This window comes from Myodes glareolus, chromosome 18 (assembly GCF_982192425.1).
Source record: "Myodes glareolus chromosome 18, mMyoGla1.1, whole genome shotgun sequence".
Taxonomy (NCBI): domain Eukaryota; kingdom Metazoa; phylum Chordata; class Mammalia; order Rodentia; family Cricetidae; genus Myodes; species Myodes glareolus.
The window spans coordinates 66672857-66690042 of record NC_142043.1 but is presented as its reverse complement, the minus strand read 5'-3'; the positions used below and the strand labels follow the sequence as shown (position 1 = coordinate 66690042).

At 44.7% G+C, this 17186-nt stretch overlaps 2 protein-coding genes across 2 annotated transcripts in view; one reads left to right on the top strand and one right to left on the bottom strand.

The window, feature by feature from the left end:
* Nucleotides 1-17186, bottom strand: part of Fkbp5 (FKBP prolyl isomerase 5) — an 84341-nt gene that overhangs the window by 32215 nt on the left and 34940 nt on the right. The window contains exons 2-3 of the mRNA XM_085679869.2: nt 14655-14777; nt 10349-10493 (exon numbers count right to left, since the gene is read on the bottom strand). Of these exons, the coding sequence (XP_085535995.1) occupies nt 10349-10493; nt 14655-14759 (250 nt within the window). The 5' untranslated portion in view covers nt 14760-14777. The remainder of the gene's footprint in view (nt 1-10348; nt 10494-14654; nt 14778-17186) is intronic.
* On the top strand, nt 4708-5048 carry LOC148119189 (protein transport protein Sec61 subunit gamma). The gene has a single exon (XM_087898378.1). It carries the CDS (start codon nt 4772-4774, stop codon nt 4976-4978), a length of 207 nt encoding a protein of 68 aa, XP_087754504.1. The 5' UTR covers nt 4708-4771; the 3' UTR covers nt 4979-5048.

Below are 17186 nucleotides of genomic sequence, written 5' to 3'. Positions count from 1 at the left end.
CGCTTGGCAAACTACTTGTTGACAAGCTTGCTGACTTGGTTTTGATTCCTGGGACTCAAGTGTTAAGATGAATGAACTGATTCCAGTTAAGACTGTTCTCGGGCCCATACACACACATACACACACACACACACACACACACACACACACACACACACATATATACACAAACACACACACGTACTTTAAAAATTAATAAAAACACTCAAGCCTTTAAAGTAGGACAGGTGGAGTGACAGAGAAATGGACCTGGCACATTAGGATCACGGGCCCTGTATGTACGAATGCAGATGGAGAAAGAGCATTTGCTATTGCTATTCCAGACTTCAGCTTAACATTCAACTCTGAATTCCTTTTTATTTAACAACTTCATCTTCTTTCTTTATTCCCAGAAGGAGGACACGCATTTCAGGATTAAAAGTGCTAGATCGCAACCTCAGGTCTGCCCCTTAGTAGCTTTGAAAACTTATGTAAGTTTAATTTGTTCCCTGACCCTAAAACCTTAAATAACAGTGCCCAGAACGTAGCTTTCTGAAGATGAAATAGAAGCATGTAGGCTCACGACACAGTGCTGGGTGTACGGTACAGTCTAATAAAGGAAAGCCACATCACAACCACCGCCACAAACAAATCCCTCTCTCTTGGCTTTTGAGACAGGGTCTTATCACACAGCTCAGGTTGGCCTCAGCTTCTACGTGCTGGGTCACAGCAAACACTCTTCCTGTCTATCCCACTCCTTATGGGGTGTGTGTGCGTGTGTGTGTGTGTGTGTGTGTACAGTGTGTGCCTGTGCCATGCAGAGTCGCTTTTCCTTCCATCTCTTTTTCCCTTTTGGTTCCGGGGGTCACACTTAGGTCATCGGGCTTGCAACGCCTAGTGCTTTCACCCACTGAGCCATCTGATCAGCTTTATCTACCTCATTCTTTTTAAATGTGCTACTTCACTTATTGTGTGTGTGTGCGCACACAAAGTCGTGAAAACTAGTAGGAAATAGTGCTCTTCCTTCACCATGGGTACTGGGGGGTCTAACTCAGACCATGGGGCTCTGAAGCATGCACCATCTTACCAGTCCTCCTCGTTTCTCTGTTATTTATTTATTTATTTATTTATTTATTTTGAGACAGGATTTCTGTGTAGTCCTGGCTGTCCTGGAACTTGCTTTGTAGACCAGGTTGGCTTCGAATTCAAAGATCTGCCTGTCTCTGCTTCCCTAGTACTGGCACTAAAGTCATGTGCCACCACCCAGCTCCCATCTCATTCTTTTCTTTTTTTTTCTCTGAGACAAGTTTCCTCTGTAGCTTTGGGGCCTTGTCCCGGAACTAGCTCTTGTAGACCAAGCTGGCTTCGAACTCACAGATCTGCCTGTCTCTGCTTCTGCCTCCCGAGTGCTGGGATTAAAGGCGTGCGCCACCACCGCCCTGTATACCTCATTCTTAATAGCTATTAAGTATTACTTAATTGATTGTAGTAGCAGTACTACAATCTCCAACTGAGAAATGTATTACCGACAATCTTGTAATGAGGATATATGTTTAGATACTTCTGCAAGTATATCTAGAGTGTAAATTCCTAGGTGACGTTCAATTAGTAACAACTAATGCCGAAGTGCCTTTACAAGGTGGCTACCTCAATGCATCTGTGCACCCACTCAGTTCTGAGAGCCACCTGGAATCATTGGGAGAGACTGAAAGCCTGGGACTGAGGCTGCCTTCCTGACACTGACACTCTTCAAACACTGTTTCCACTTCACCGCTGACACCTTTAGAACAGCAGCAAAATATCCACAACCCTAATAATATGAGGACAGGCACCTCACACTGAGCCATCTCTCCAGATCCTATGGGGCAAAGTTTTTAAACTACTGCAAATATGTGTTTCTCATTGGGTGTACTACTATGTATCTGCTGAAGACCAGGGGCTGCCAGGGACTAACAATGTGAAAGCCACGCCTCCCTCCTCTCTTCTAAGTATTGCTACTCCGAGACACTGGAGCTGTCACTGCTGCCATGTACCCAAGGCTGTCCTCCAACTCCTTCCTCACCAGGGAGAGCCCTGAATTCTCACAGACCTGCCCCCGCCTCCCCAGTGCTGGAACTGCAGGTGTGCACAACACACCACTTTCCCGACCTGGCTTCTGGGAAGCAATACCAAGAAAACCTCTGAAATCCTGGCAACCCAGGGAACTGTCGATGTCCTTTAAATTATAGACATAATCTTTGCTTGTGCATTGAACTGTTACATGCCTGTTCTTAAAACTGGGAGGGTTTGTTCTTTGGCTCTGCAGTCTTCTCAACACAGTTCACATAATAAAAGCACTTTTCTCAATGACGTCTGAACACATGACCTTTAGTAAGCACTGCAGCCCATCTTTTGTAATGTGTGTTGTTCTGTCGACCACTGAGCAGTCCTGACGCTAAATGCTGTAGAGAGGCCGCTTGCTCGTTCCAGCCGCCAAGAACCGAAATAGTCACACAGAAACTGTATTCATTAAATCACTGCTTGGCCCATTAGCTCTAGCTTCTTATTGGCTAACTCTTACATCTTAATTTAACCCATTTCTATTAATCTGTGTATCGCCATGTGGCTATGGCTTACCAGATAAAGTTCTGGTGTCTGTTTCCAGTGGGGCTACATGGCTTCTCTCTGACTCCACCTTCTTTCTCCCAGCATTCAGTTTAGTTTTCCCCACCTACCTCTATTTCCTGTGCAGGCCCAAGACAGTTTTCTTTATAGAGTAATGGTAATTACAATAAACAGAGGGGAATCCCACATTACTAACTCCACATGGCTTCCTTTGTACAGTGAAAGCCTGTAGCTGATATGATCCAGATCGGTTGGTATGTCAGTAAACTGTTAAGTGAAGAATCATGCAAATACATACCTCATTTTATAAAACATGGACAACCTAGTAATTCATAGTGTGTTAGTGGTCAAGGCTTTGTCTTTGAGTATGGTCATTCTAGGTTATAGTAATGTTAACTTGATGTGGAACGAGATCTGAACAAGACAGGCAATCAGTATGTAGGTTCTTCTGGTGAAGTGTTTGAGGGTGACTTACTTTAACTGTTTTACCTACCTCTCATTCAAGGATACTTTTAGAATTTCTTGAAACCTTTCTAGAGTATCCTACAAGTTTCTCTTATATTTAGTTTTTCATTATATCTAATGAAACAAGATACTTGGAAAAAGTACACAAAGGTTTGGTAAGAGAAATTAAAAATGCAGTCCTTGGCACCTGCCAGTGCTTAGACACAAGCAGTTAGGCTTCTGTGTTGTCAGAGGTTGGCCTGGGGCTCACATCAAGGCCACGTTGTTCTCCCACTGGACATAAACAAGCTTATAAAACACCAACATCAGACGAGGTCACTGTATAACCATCACATACCCAGACAAAACAAGAACACTTAAAAATTTATCTAAGCTTGGATAAAAAAGAAGGTCACTGTGCATCCTACAATATACCAAACAGCCCCCTCTCCTGGCTGATATGGGTGACTGTTGCATCTTACCATGGGCCGCCCTAGTCCTATTCTGTTCCTGGCAGAAATCTTCCTTCTCAAGAAGAGGATCACTCCGCATCCTAACTGCCCTGCTTGTTCAGAATTCACCTATATCCTACCAACGTCCTTTCTACATGCGTCCTCCGATGCTCCATGGAGCTCACTATGTACATTCTCTCTGGAAAGGACGGAGCCCAGACTGTTTAACTGCAGTGTGCTCCTGGTAGTCTGTGACTGGAGAGGACCAACGTCCAGGTCACTCATGGGCACAGTGTGTGGATCACTGCTCTGCTCGGCAGGACCCAGTTGTATCCCTCAGGGTATCTGCAAATGACTAGAGTAAAAACTAGTCTGGATCAACCACATTCTCCTGGGTGCAGTTCACAGGAGAACCATTGGGCCAGACAGATGAACATTTCAAAGACTCTTCATCTTTAGGGTCTTTAGCTTGCAGATAGACTATGCCAAAAATAAGCTGGGTGGTAGGGGCACACGCCTTTAATTCCAGCACTTGGGAGGCAAAGGCAGGCAGATCTCTGTGAGCTCAAGGCTAGCCTGGTCTACAAGAGCTAGTTCTAGGACAGGCTCCAAAGCTAGGGAGAAACCCTGTCTTGAAAAACTAATAATAATAATAATATTAATAATAATAATAGTTCTATAAAATGTATCTTTATATTTGATATGGACCTGAGTTTTACTACCTCAAACACAATGTATCAATTCTAGGAGTTCTATTCCACTTGCAACAAAATATCAAATACTATGAATTTATATCTCTTATACTTACACAGACACAAGCAACTTGAGTTTAAAGATGGGCTGACAAAGAGCCCAGTGTATCAAGTATGAGGCTCTGAGTTACAGCCTCAGCTCCATGGCCTTGTGACTTGTGCTATCAATCCCACTCCTGGGAGACAGAGACAAAATCCCAAGTTTCACAGGACAGCCACTGTAGCTGAATGGGTGAGCCCTAGGTCCCAAGGACCTAACTCAAAAGCAATATGGACGGCTCCCACGGCTGACATCTGATCTTTACATAAACGAGAACATGACACACATCTGCACAATACATAAGAAGTAAATAAAATGCACACCAAACCCCAGGATGAGAGCAATGCACTGTATTTTTTCCTTCTTCTGTACTGGTGTGTGTGTGTGTGTGTGTGTGTGTGTGTGTGTTCTGGTTAAAAAACTCACGTGAGTCCGTTGGGCTCAGTCCTCTCCAAAGCTACGTGTCTTATCCTCCTCAAGCTGCCGTCCCGCAATCAGCCATGGATCAGGTAATGCAGTTTGTTGAGCCAAGTCGGCAGTTCGTAAAGGACTCAATTCGGCTGGTTAAAAGATGCACCAAGCCCGACAGAAAAGAATTCCAGAAGATTGCCATGGCCACAGCCATAGGATTTGCTATTATGGGATTCATTGGCTTCTTTGTGAAACTGATCCATATCCCTATTAATAACATTATTGTGGGTGGCTGAGTGCTTCCACTTCGCTGGAACTAGGAGCAATGAGGGTGTGAGAAGCTTATGAAGTAAAAAGTTGCCTGTATACTTTGTGTTTTTCTTTTTTTTCCCCTCCCCAAGAGGTTTTGTATTTCTAAACTAAAATAATTTCAAAATAAACATTTTTTCCCATGATAAAAAAAAAAAAAAAAAAAAACCTCACGTGAGTCGGGTGGTGGTGGAGCACATCTTTGATCCAGCACTCAGGAGCAGAGACAGAGGCCTCCAAGTTTGAGGCTAGCCTGGTTCAGAGTGCGCTCCAGGAGAGCCATAGCTCTACTGTACTGAGAAAATTGTCTCAAGAAAACAAAAACCCTATATGATACTTTAAACAACGCGTTAAAGGTTAATCACAGACACTTTCTTTTATAATACAGACTGCTTTATTAATAACTGCCTACTTTAGTGATTCTTACTGCACATGCATAACTCCTGTGCTGACTCCAAACATGTTTAACTGCATTAAACAGTTATTTAATCTTAAGCATTTTCGGGGTGCACTTGGTGTGACGACACCTGCTAGGCTGTGCGGCTCAGCTCCAGAATGCTCACATTTTGCCCATCTCAAACTTTACACCTGGATTACACACCCCACTTCCCCTCCCCTCAGTCACCAGCAATCACTTTTTCTGTTCTTTGGGATGGGCCACTCTATAAATACTTAATACAAACGGAGTCACAAAGTGTCCATTTTTGTGACCGGAGTAGTTCATGTAGCATAATATCTTTGGGGTTGATCACCGGTGTAGTATGTGCCAGACTTTTCTTCTCCTTTAAGACCAAGTCAGGCCGCACACAATGTCTGCCAGTTACCTGCGAACTTCGAACTTCGATGACACTTCGAACGCTTGCCCCTTTTGACCACTAAGGTGCTGTGAACGTGTATAAATATGAGACTCTTCACACAGTTCCTTTGGATATCTACCCAGAAGCGGACTGCTGCATCATAAGTGAGTCTTTTGTGTTTAATTTTTTGAAACTATTTTTAATGATTTATTTACTTATATTTTATGTGTATTGGTGTTTTGCCTACACATATGTCTTTGTGAGGGCATCAGATCCCCTAGAACTGGAGTTACAGACAGCTGTGAGCTGTCACGTGGGGCTGAGAATTGAACCCAGGTTCTCTAGAAGAGTAGCCGTGCTTTTAACTGCTGAGCCATCTCTCCAGTACCTTTTTTCTTTTTCTTCTCCTTTTTCTCCTTTTTTTTTTTTCCTTTTTGAGACAGGGTTTTTATGTAGCCCTGGCTACTCTGGTACTCACTATGTAGACCAGGCTGGCCTTGAACTTTGAGATTCACCTGCCTCTGCCTCATGGGTGCTGGGATATGTCTTTTTATAAAGGTAGCATCATCCTACCTTCCAAGAGAAGAGAAAGATTCCCCTATCTCCCATGTCCTCACCAATACTCCCTCCCCTCCTTCTCTTAAACAGCATCCATCCAAAGGTGGAAGGATTTCATTGCCCTGCGTTTGACTGCTCTAATGACAAATGACGCTGGGTACCCTCCCACTGGACACCTGGATGCTTGCTCTTCTGGCACTAAACTGCCCTCGAAGCCCTCGAACTCCAGAGTGGCTGAACTGCAGGCATGTGCGACCTTGGCCCCGCTCCTCCATTTTAAGACTAGTTGTTATACTGAGCTTCTTCACTGTGCACAGAGAGCTCCTTCCTAGACGGGCTTCCCTCCGCTCTGGAGATCCTCTCAGCTACTGTATCCCGTACTGAAGAGAAAACACTTTAAAAAAAAAAAAACTTTTGTGTTTGTTTTTGGTGTTGATATTGTTCCAACATTACTGCCAAATCTAATGACATGAAGCTTTTCTTGTTTTTTTCTGGTAGTATCAGTTTTCGCTTGCAGGCTTTGGTTCTTATTCCACATTGAGTTACTAATTACATACGATGCATGGTAAGGGTCCAATTCATTCTTTCCTAAAAGCATATTAAAATCTGATCACATGAAAGTGGTACAGTATCTCAGCGGGAAAGTGAACTATTTCAGATCACCTTCCTCACAGGCTCGTGCACTCTGAACCTCAGGGAAAGCGCACACATGAGCGGTCTGCAGAGGAGCAAGGGACCTGCGGAAACAGAAGGAGCACGCGCTGAACCACAAACAGTCCCTGACACTGGGCACACACTCAGTCCTTTCTAGTAAGTGTATTTTACTGGTGTAAAATGTCTTTCAGGCTTAGTAGCATGATATAAAACACAACGCTTCCAAGCACACATTAACGTCACAGCACCATCAAGCAAGCGCATGCAGCTTGCTTCTTCTAAACCCCGGGGAGAGCAGCTGGTGTGGAGCAGGCACAGGGCACATGCTGTGGGCTCTCCTGGACTGAGCTGTTTCACACCTAAGGTCTGACGAAACTTCAGAAACACTACCCGGGGGCTGAGTCACGGCTGAGTCACTGTGTACAAGTGAACAAACACCACATATAACCTCTTTGTACTTCCGTCTCCTCACACATGAACAAAAGCACTTTCATGCTATCAGATTCTAAACATACTCGCACTTTAAATGCAGGGATACATTTAAAAGCTGTACACTTAGTGATTTGTAACAAGGGAGCAACAAACAATGTTTAAAAAAAATCTTTCAAATAATAACAATGTTGGGGAAACTGGACATTTAATTTTTCTAACCCCCAAACTGTGACGTGGATAGACGCTTTAAGAAAGCACTTGCTTTGTTTTACTTGGTACTTTACAGTCAAGGAAGAATGCTTCTGAGAAAGAATGAATTTGAATACCACCACCCAAACAAAATAACAATAAACACACAAGGGAAACTGTCCCCCTTCCTATCCTGTAACACACTTCACAGTGGTGACAACCAGTTCATAGACTGGTTCAGTTTCTTTCCCAACATCCCGGGACAAAGAGGCTGGCTAAGCATTGTCTCCGAAGGTTTATATGCCTGCACGGTAAGCAGTTACGACATGAGACATTACAATGATTTTTATTGTGACTGCAGTGAAAACTTTAAGACCAGCCAGTAATCTTCTGATGCAATAACAATAATAAACACCTAAGCGCGCACGACGTTAGGCAGATCTACGCAAAGACATGCATTATTTCCATCTCAACATTACACCATAGTCTACAGTAATAAAACAGTTATCCAGTCACCAGGAGATGATGAAAGAGTCTAAAAGCCTACAGAAGAGCCAAGGGCACGTGAGCAGTGTAGAAGCGCAGCACTCTGCTGTCCGTGAATTTTTCAATAAAGTTTTTACAGTCAGGCTCATAACAGTTCTATTTAAATACTAACGTCCAGAAGGGTGTGGTGGTGCGCGCCTTTAATCCCAGCACTCAGGAGGCAAAGGCAGGCAGACCTACAGAGCGAGTTCTAGGACAGGCAGAGCTACGTAGAGAAGATTAAGTCTCAAAACAAAACAAAATACTAAAGTCAATCTAGATTCCCCAAAGTAGCATGGAACTTCTTTTTGGAATATCTCTATGCATTTCCTTGGGAAAGGAATACTATAAAGATCAGTGAGCTCCAGAGACGGTATGTATACTACTTCTAGTTTAAATTAGTTTTTATCTTGAAGTAACTACTGTTAGAAAACATTAATATAAAATCTAAATAGCCTGGCTACTTTTTTCTCTTTTTCTGAGAAAGGGTCTTGCTGTGAAGTCCAACTCAGCCTTGAACTTACAGTCTTAACATGCCTCCAGTGCTGGGCAGTTTTATATCAACTTGACCAAAGCTAGAGTCATCTGAGAGGAGGGAGAAATTAAGAAAATGTCTCCATAACATCAGGCTGTAAGCAGGCCTACAGGGCATTTTCTTAATTAGGGATCTACGGGGGAGGGTGCAGCCCACTGTGGGTGGGGGCATCCCTGGGCTGGGGTCCTGGGTTCTGTAAGAAAGCAGGCTGAGCAGGTCATGAAGAGCAAGCCAGTAAGCAACATTCTCCATGGCCTCTATATCAGCCCCTGCCTCCAGGCTCCTGCCCTGCTTCACTTTCTGTCCTGGCTTCCTTGAGTGATGGACGACAATATGGAAGTGTAGGCCAAGTCAACTCTTTCCCCCACTCTTCGCTTTGGTCATGGTGTTCATCACAGCAACAGAAACCCTAACTATGACACCTCCCAACCGCTGAGACGAGTGTCTGTACGCCTGGCTTGGGTTTCTTTGTTCTACGGTCAACTGAGACCACACTGCTTCTGACCCTCCTGCCTCCAGTCTCCCAAGTGCCGGGATCCCGGGCCTATACCACTATACAAAGGATCAAACGCAGGCTAGCTGGATGCTAGGGGAGCACTCTAACAACTGAAGAACACCCCAGCCCCGAGCGGTCATTTCTAGCGATATAAAAGTGAACTGTGTTTCATTTACTATAAGCCAATATGAATTCATTTGTTTACTTCTGTCAGTTTGTACTTTTCCCACATCTTCAGGGAGCTAGGAAATGGTAGAAAAGCGGGGTCACAGACTTCTCAGGTGACTGTGTCAAAAGTGGACAGGAGGTTCAAAAGGTCATCTGCAATGTGGCACCTGAGAGCTTATCAAAGGTCCTTTCAGACTGTGTTGTGCCAACACCACCCGCCCAGCGTGTACTTTGAATGCACTGCTGTGCACACTTGACCTTATGCGTCTGGCCGAGTAAGGAAGATATTCCAGTGGTGACCAATTTCACTGTCCCGCAGAAAACTGCTCGCTCACCCCATGGCTCCCTCACAGAAAAGGCTTACGTTTCGTGAAGCTGCAAGCACACAGCAGACACCAATTCTAAAAACCTTTTACGTGAAAAGGCAGCGACAAACACTGTCAGCTGTCTTCCTTAGAGTGGCAGGTCTACCCCATTCCATGTCAGGAAATGCCTGCTAAGTCTGAATAATCACAGTCCGCCCTTTCACGTATAGCTGGGATTTCACGGAAACACGGAGCTCTCCAGTTCCCAACTGCAAGTGTAGAGGCTCCCTGATGATGGGCGTGCACACAAGGGCTCTGCTCCTGCCGCTCTTCCACACTGCAGCAGCACCATGTGGCTCGCAGGCTGGGTTTGCTAACTGACAGCCCCCTCGGTGTGAACAGTGAGGGAGAGGCAGAGATAACACAGTGACTGCTGGCGGAGACAGCTGTCTCTGCCATGCTCACACTGAGGCACCAGGGGTTTGTGCCTCCGAAGGCGCTAGTCTGTCAGTGCAAATATGTCAGCTGTAAAGACATCCTCTTCGCACTGTCACGAAAAGAACCGTTATCACAGATCCCAAAGGATCTCAGAGACTCCTGGGGATCTGTGGGCCACACTCGCCAGAGACACGCTTCACTGCTTCTACAGAATACAAACAGAAACAAATCTAAACAACACTGCAAAAATTGCCTCTTACCTTTGCCCAGGCTAAAGACAAACGGCTCATTTCTATCATGGCTGGAATCAAACTTCTTCCCGTTTGACAGCTTTCCTTTGTAGTGGACATAGACCCTGTCGCCAATCATCGGGGCCTCATCACTGCTCCCCACTCTTTTGACAATCTGGAAAACACAAACACACGGGGAAAATGTAGAGCTTTTAACTTATAAAAGGATTAAAAGACCACATGGGCTACTCCACGGTGCCCAGACAGATGTGCAAATTCCCTCTCGTTCCTTGTGGCTTTCTTCATTGCTCTTTTGGAAAAAGTCTGCCCCTAACCCTTCACGTTACAGTCACTATTACTACTACTTACTGCAGCAGTCTCTCACAATAACCAGGCAGGTGCAGGGGTGAATGAATCCCTGCAGGAGACAGCCTGGTCTACAAGGTAAGCTCTGGGCCAGCTAGGACGTACTGTGAAACCTCATCTCAGACAAAACAGAATTAACCAGGCACCTCAGCTGGCTAGCTCAATGCTCCACACTCTGATGTTAAAATCTCCTAAGATACGGATGGATGGGCAGGCTAAACGTACACAAACTGAACTAGGCCACAGCGTGCAACACCTCTTCAACAGCCACTTAGACAGCCACAGCAAAGCTTCAAAGATTGGCTTACTTACTTCCCCCTTTGCGAAAGATAGATCATGACTCTACTCTGCTATTCCCCGATGTAACAGGTCACATTTCCATTATTTAAACAATCTGTAAAATCTAGACTTGGATGATGCCAAGGAACTTGTTTTCTAGTTTTTTTAAAAAAAAGAAGAAAAAGAAAAATAACTCCAAAATGAAAAATATTTGGTCATTGTAAAATCCAGAATATTTCTTTTATTCTAATGCAGCTGATCAATTCTTGGAAAAGAAAATTCATTCCTGGAGTGTGGTGGTGCAACTTAGCCTGTCAATCATCCAGGGTCATTTTCAGCAGTACCTAAGATAGCAAGCAGTTAATACCTGATAACATCCTCTTTGGGAAGAGTTTGATTTTCATGTAAATAATTACTTGCTTTTAAATTCTTGGAGAGGTGTCTCTGCAGCCCCACCCCACATAAACACTGTGAACTTAAGATTTCTCAACTTTCTCAGCTCAAATGCCCAATCTTTTGTTTTGTTTTGTTTGAGTCAGGGTTTCTCCTCGTAGCCCTGGCAGTCCTGGAACTCGCTTTGGAGACCAGGCTAGTCTGGAACTCACAGAACTCTCCTGTCTCTGCCTCCAGAGTGCTGGGATTACAGGCATGCACCACCACCGACCAGTAGGCTCAAATATTTTCTAAAGGAAAAAAAGCAATATTGCTCTTCCAGGCCTTTCTCTCTGTTTGGTTTTTCAAGATAGGGTTTCTCTATGTTGTCTCAGCTGTCCTGGAACTTCTTGGCTCCAACTCACAGAGATCCTTCCTCTGCCTCCCTGTGGGATTAAATGTATGCACTATCACACAGCTTCTTCCAGGCCTTAAAAGAAAAAAATTCAAAAGAGTAATTTTAAAAAACCTATTTGAAATGCTTAAGAGGCTCTGGTACCAACTTGCATGTGAATCTAGGGCCCAGTGGCAGTCATGGGTGGGGATTTGCACCTGAGGACTATTAAGAATCCCCAGGCATGTGGGATGCATTGTGGGAGTCAGAGGCCAGCTGCAATGGAAACAACACATACGAAAGCATCATTCCAGAGCAGGTGGTGCGGTATGCGTGTGTGTGTATCTGTCTGTCTGTCTCCCCAGCAAGATGAAACTTGTGCTTAAGTCTAACGTTGTCTTAAAGATAAAAATTTAGTCTGAATTAATTTGAAAAAATGCAAACCTGTAACATGACGGGCCTGGCTTGTTGGGGTATCTGTCTCACCCGGTACCCCACAACCGGCAAGTCCCAAAGAAAATCACTCACAAGACTCCATAAGATTATAAACTGATTGGCCCATTAGGTCAGTCTTCTTATTAACTAATTCTTACATCTTACGGTAACCCAGAATTCTACTCTATGTTAACCACACGGCTCAGTACCTTTCTCAGCTGGGCAGCTTACATCTTTCCTCTCCGGTGGTCTGGGCAGAACTGGCAGAGGGAGCTTCCTAGAATACTCCCAGTCTCTTTGCTCCACCTCCACTTCCTGTCTGGCTTTCCCGCCTATACTGCCTGCCTGGCCAATCAGCGTTTTATTAAAATACACGATTGACAGAATACAGACAATTCTCCTGCACTACAAACCTAACTTTTATTTTTCTTGATTAGTATTACTATAAATTTTACAAATAGAGGATGTTAACAAATGCTCCAGGTAATAGTTGCCAGACCCCTGAATCTTCACCAAAATCCTCATGGTGACTTGGAGGATCTAGACAGTAACAGATGTTATGACCTAAAGCTCATCAAACCACAAACATTCATAATAAGACTAAAACTTTCTGGCTTTAGATTTATTCCCTAGAACAAAGGAGACTATAGTCTACTGTCTGTTTATTTAGTGGGCTCTGAGCAGGCTAGGCAGCAATGTGCACCTCCAGTGGAGGAATACTGTGGTCTGAAGAAAGCATGAACGCAATCTGTCCTCTCTAAAGACTATGTTGAAATCTGATTGATACTGAGCCAGTGTTGGGACACGAGGACTTCAAGAGGGAAGTAGTTTAGGTGGAATCAATGCTTTGCTTGTGTGATCTCCCGGCGGAAGGACCGGGTTCATCACGTAAGTTGTAGAAAGCTTGACTGCTTCTTGTTGTGCCTCCCAGACTGCCCGCCTGCCCTCTGCTTTCTACAGTGAACAAGGAGACACAGGCGTGCCGAGTTCTTGGACTTCTCAGGCTTGAGCCCTGGGAGCCAAAATAAACGGCTCTTTTATGAATCACCCAGGATTCTGTTACAGAATACACAGGGTCTGAGGGACCTGGAAGCCAGGTCTCTGAATGTGGCACACTGAAAAAAAATAAGGGAGATGCTGTGGACAGCCTGAGAAGTCTCCAGTGTCTTGAGAAGTTTCTTAGAGCTCTGGAAGGGAAGCCTTAGGAAGAAGACAGCACGGGCTGGCAGCAGAGAGTAGACACAGGAACACGTGGAGGTTCAGGGGACCAGCACAGAAGACAGGTGTCCACATAAGCAAGGAGAGACAGGACCACCCAGCAGCGTTGACACAGGAGCAGCTGAACTTCCACACGACAGGAACATGGAGAATATGCAAGATAAGCTCATCAGAGAAAAATTAACTACATAAAGCATGTGTGATGACTGTGTGGGACAAGCAAATGCTGGATGTGTTCAAGTCACTTCACCTCTTGGTTTCTGCTCATGCTCCTATAAAATGGGAGAATTTGGCCCACTCTGCTGGCACAGTCTTGGAATCCCAATTACTAAGGAGACTCAAGATCTGCCTGGGTTATAGTGTGAATTCAAGGGCAGCCTGAGCAACTTAGTGAGACCTTGTCTCAAAAATACAAAGCTGGTGATGTCTTCTGGCCCTAAGTACCACCCCCAGAATAACATCATCACAAGGGTAATGCCTCCAGAACACAGCTGCTGAGATGCAGACTAAAATCTGTGAGAGTCTGAGGAGATAGTTCACAGGTCAAGTACGTGCTGAGCAAGCAGGAGAACCCAGGTTCAGATTCCTAGGGCCTGTGTGAAAACCTATTCACGACAGAGGGCGTCCGCAACCCACAGGCTTGCTGGCTACACAGTCTTACCAAAACAGTGGCCTCCAGGAGTGATGAAGTGGAGAAGTGACTGAGAAAGATATCCTGACAGAGGGCAAGCACACGTGCACACAAGCATGTAACACACACACACAATGAAAACTCGTGCACACAAGCATGTCACACACACACACACACACACACAAAATGAAATAGTATTTATTGTGCTTTAATAGGAAAGATGACTCAAACATACAGCCTGTGCTCCTACATCATGACACATAGAAACAGTACCTGTATATAAAGCTAAGTCCCCTGTTTCTCCTCTATAAATTCTTCAGTACACTAGAACAGTACTTAAGACAGCACTCCATCCACATGCATGCTCTAAAGTAAGGAGAGGATGCAGTCTCTTGGAATCAAGCGTAACTTGGGCTGTTCTCCAGGACCTAAGATGTGTGTGACCCAGACCAGCCTCAGCTCAGCTGAGATTAACAGTCCCCATTATGAAGAAAGGCGAGAATTGAGCTGTACGGTTTACTACTTTGCCTTAGTTAAAAAGAGAACACCAGGCAGCCTTCCCCTCCACAAAAAGGCTAGGTAAACGCTCCCTCCCCCTCCCGCAGAGCAGGGCTCCCTCGCTATGCTCCTCTGTGCCTTACCTTCAGTACTCCTCTATCTTTTTTGGTAGTAATATCTTCTCCCTGCTCAAGCACTGTGGCTGTTGGGTTTTCTCCATTGTTACTGGTGCCTTCATCAGTAGTCATTGTCTCTTATAAGAAAACCTGCCAAAAGAAAGGTATTTTCTGCAGTGAAAGTATCATTTCTTAATGCGCCTGAAAAACCCTCAGAACTGAGCTTACATAAGGCTAATAGAGTTAAAACACCAGAAATAATAACAAAGTATCCGCTGCGCGCACGGCCTGATGTCATCAGACAGGTCAGTAAAACATCACCCAGTTCTTCCATTTCCCGTCTAGCGCTGGTCCTAGATTAGAGGGTAGTACAAGCCGGGTCTGCTGGTAATTATACTCCTTCAGACAACCCGCAGGGAGAAGCTGCCCTCTCAGAACGTTACAGTATCCTTCTCCTACAGCCTTACTCTTTCTAGAGAACTAAGAGCTTCTCGGGCGCTCTGCTAAAGGCATCACTGAGGTTAAGAAACAGCAGAGATCCAAGGTTCATCAAGATCAAGAACACAAGCACTTGTCACCGCTGAACCTTCTGGAAGACTACACTTTCCACCGCTCACTTCTGACAGCTACAGGAGAAGGTTTTAGGGGCTGGGAGTGGTGACTCAGGCCTATAATCCTAGAACTCAGAGGAAGAGGCAGGAGGGTTGCAAAGTCAAGGCCAACCTGAGTTCCAGATTAGCCTGGGAACTAAGATACCATATCAAGGGGGAAAAAAAAGAAAAGAAAAAAAGAAAAAAGGAAAATCAAAACAAAATCACCCCACACACACAAAAAGGAGAGAACAAAGTTCCCTTTCCCCTATCGCTCTAGGTGTTTTTAATAATAACTCTAACCTGTCTTCCAGATCTAGCCTCTGCTATTCTCTGCATACACCACACAGAGCAAACTGATCAAGTCCTTTCCCAGAGCCAGCCCAGGGCTTTCCTGCACCACTGATTTGATAGCTCTTTCTTCTTCCCCCACACGCCAGCTCCACTGCCTACGAGTGAGTCACTCTGCCCATGTCTTACCCTTCCTTAGCTCTGACTGAATGTTTTATTTATGAGGCATTTCTGGTAGAGTTAAAGGGTCTTGGGGAACACGGTTACGCATCGCTCATATTACAGAGCCCTGAGGTCTCCTCCTGCTCCTACTTGGGCTACTCTAACCTTTGTGCAGAGAAGTGCGATCAGAATAAAGACTACTCTCACAAAGAGATCTGAATTAAGTGGTAGATTACATATTTTTAAATGCACGATTCACTCTTTTCCCCTCTTTCCCAAAGACAGGGCTTCTCTGCGTTAACAGCTCTGGCTGTCCTAGAACTAGCTCTGTAGTCCAGGCTGGCCTCTGAACTCATGGAGATCCACCTGTCTCTGCCTCCGAGTGCTGGGGCTAAAGGTATGTGCCACCATCCTGTCTACATGAGCAGCTCTTACTGCTAATGTCACCCGACACTTCTTCATGCAATGTGAACAGAGACTGCTCATTCATTTCTGGCTCAGAAACTATATTAATTACACTGTTTGGCCGATGGCTTAGGTGCCTTATATCTCAAATTAACCCATTTCTATTAATCTGTGTATTTTACCACAAGTCTCGTGGTTTTGTTACCTCTTGCTTCTTGGGTAGCTACATGGCATCCTTGACTCTGCCTCCTCTCTCTATCTCTTCCAGCCTGGCTCTATTCTGCCCTGCCACAGACCAAAGCAGCTTTATTCATTAACCAGTAAGAGCAACACATATACAGAAGGACATCTCACATTAATGCAAGGCCAAAAAAAATATTATCAATCATCAATAGGATAAGCAAAACACACTTTCTACTGCTTTGATTAATTTTATACTGCTCCATAACTGAGCAGGGAAAATGAAGAATTACCAGTTATTTCCCGGAACAGGTTCTTATGTAGCCCAGACTGGCCTCAATCTGACATTCTCTTGCTTCGGCCTCCTGAGGCCTGAGGTTAAAGACACTACAAACCCAGCTGAGAACTGACCACTTCCACATTAGGGTAAGAACAGACCCTGGGTCCTCTGTTTACAGTCAAAACCAAACAAAACAACTTCTATCCTGTGAAAGACCATTCTACCGCTACAACTACTGACCAGACAACTGAAATACAGTATTTTAACTCCTTTCCAAACAAACTAAGCTTTTTCCATCGTGAGAAACTTGCTGTGCTGAAAGATCTTCAGAAAGAGCACCGAAACCCGAGGGCCAACCCCCCACTCTGGATTTCCTAGCACAGTTTATTCCAGAATAAAAGGTCCAAGTGTTTGGCTCAGGGTAAGTGAAAGCTAGAACAAACTGTTCTCAAACAAACAACGAAAGTTAAGAACCCAGTCTACATGATGCTGGACTAGATAATAAGAAAAACCAGACAAGCTTCGGGAAACCCAATGCTCGTGACGTATTTTCTGACGCGCAGAAACTTGTGTGAAGTACCTAACAGCAGAGAGAGATGGCCCTGCATGCATCTGCAGGGAGCAGGTTATGGTCAGTATTCATGGAAGTAC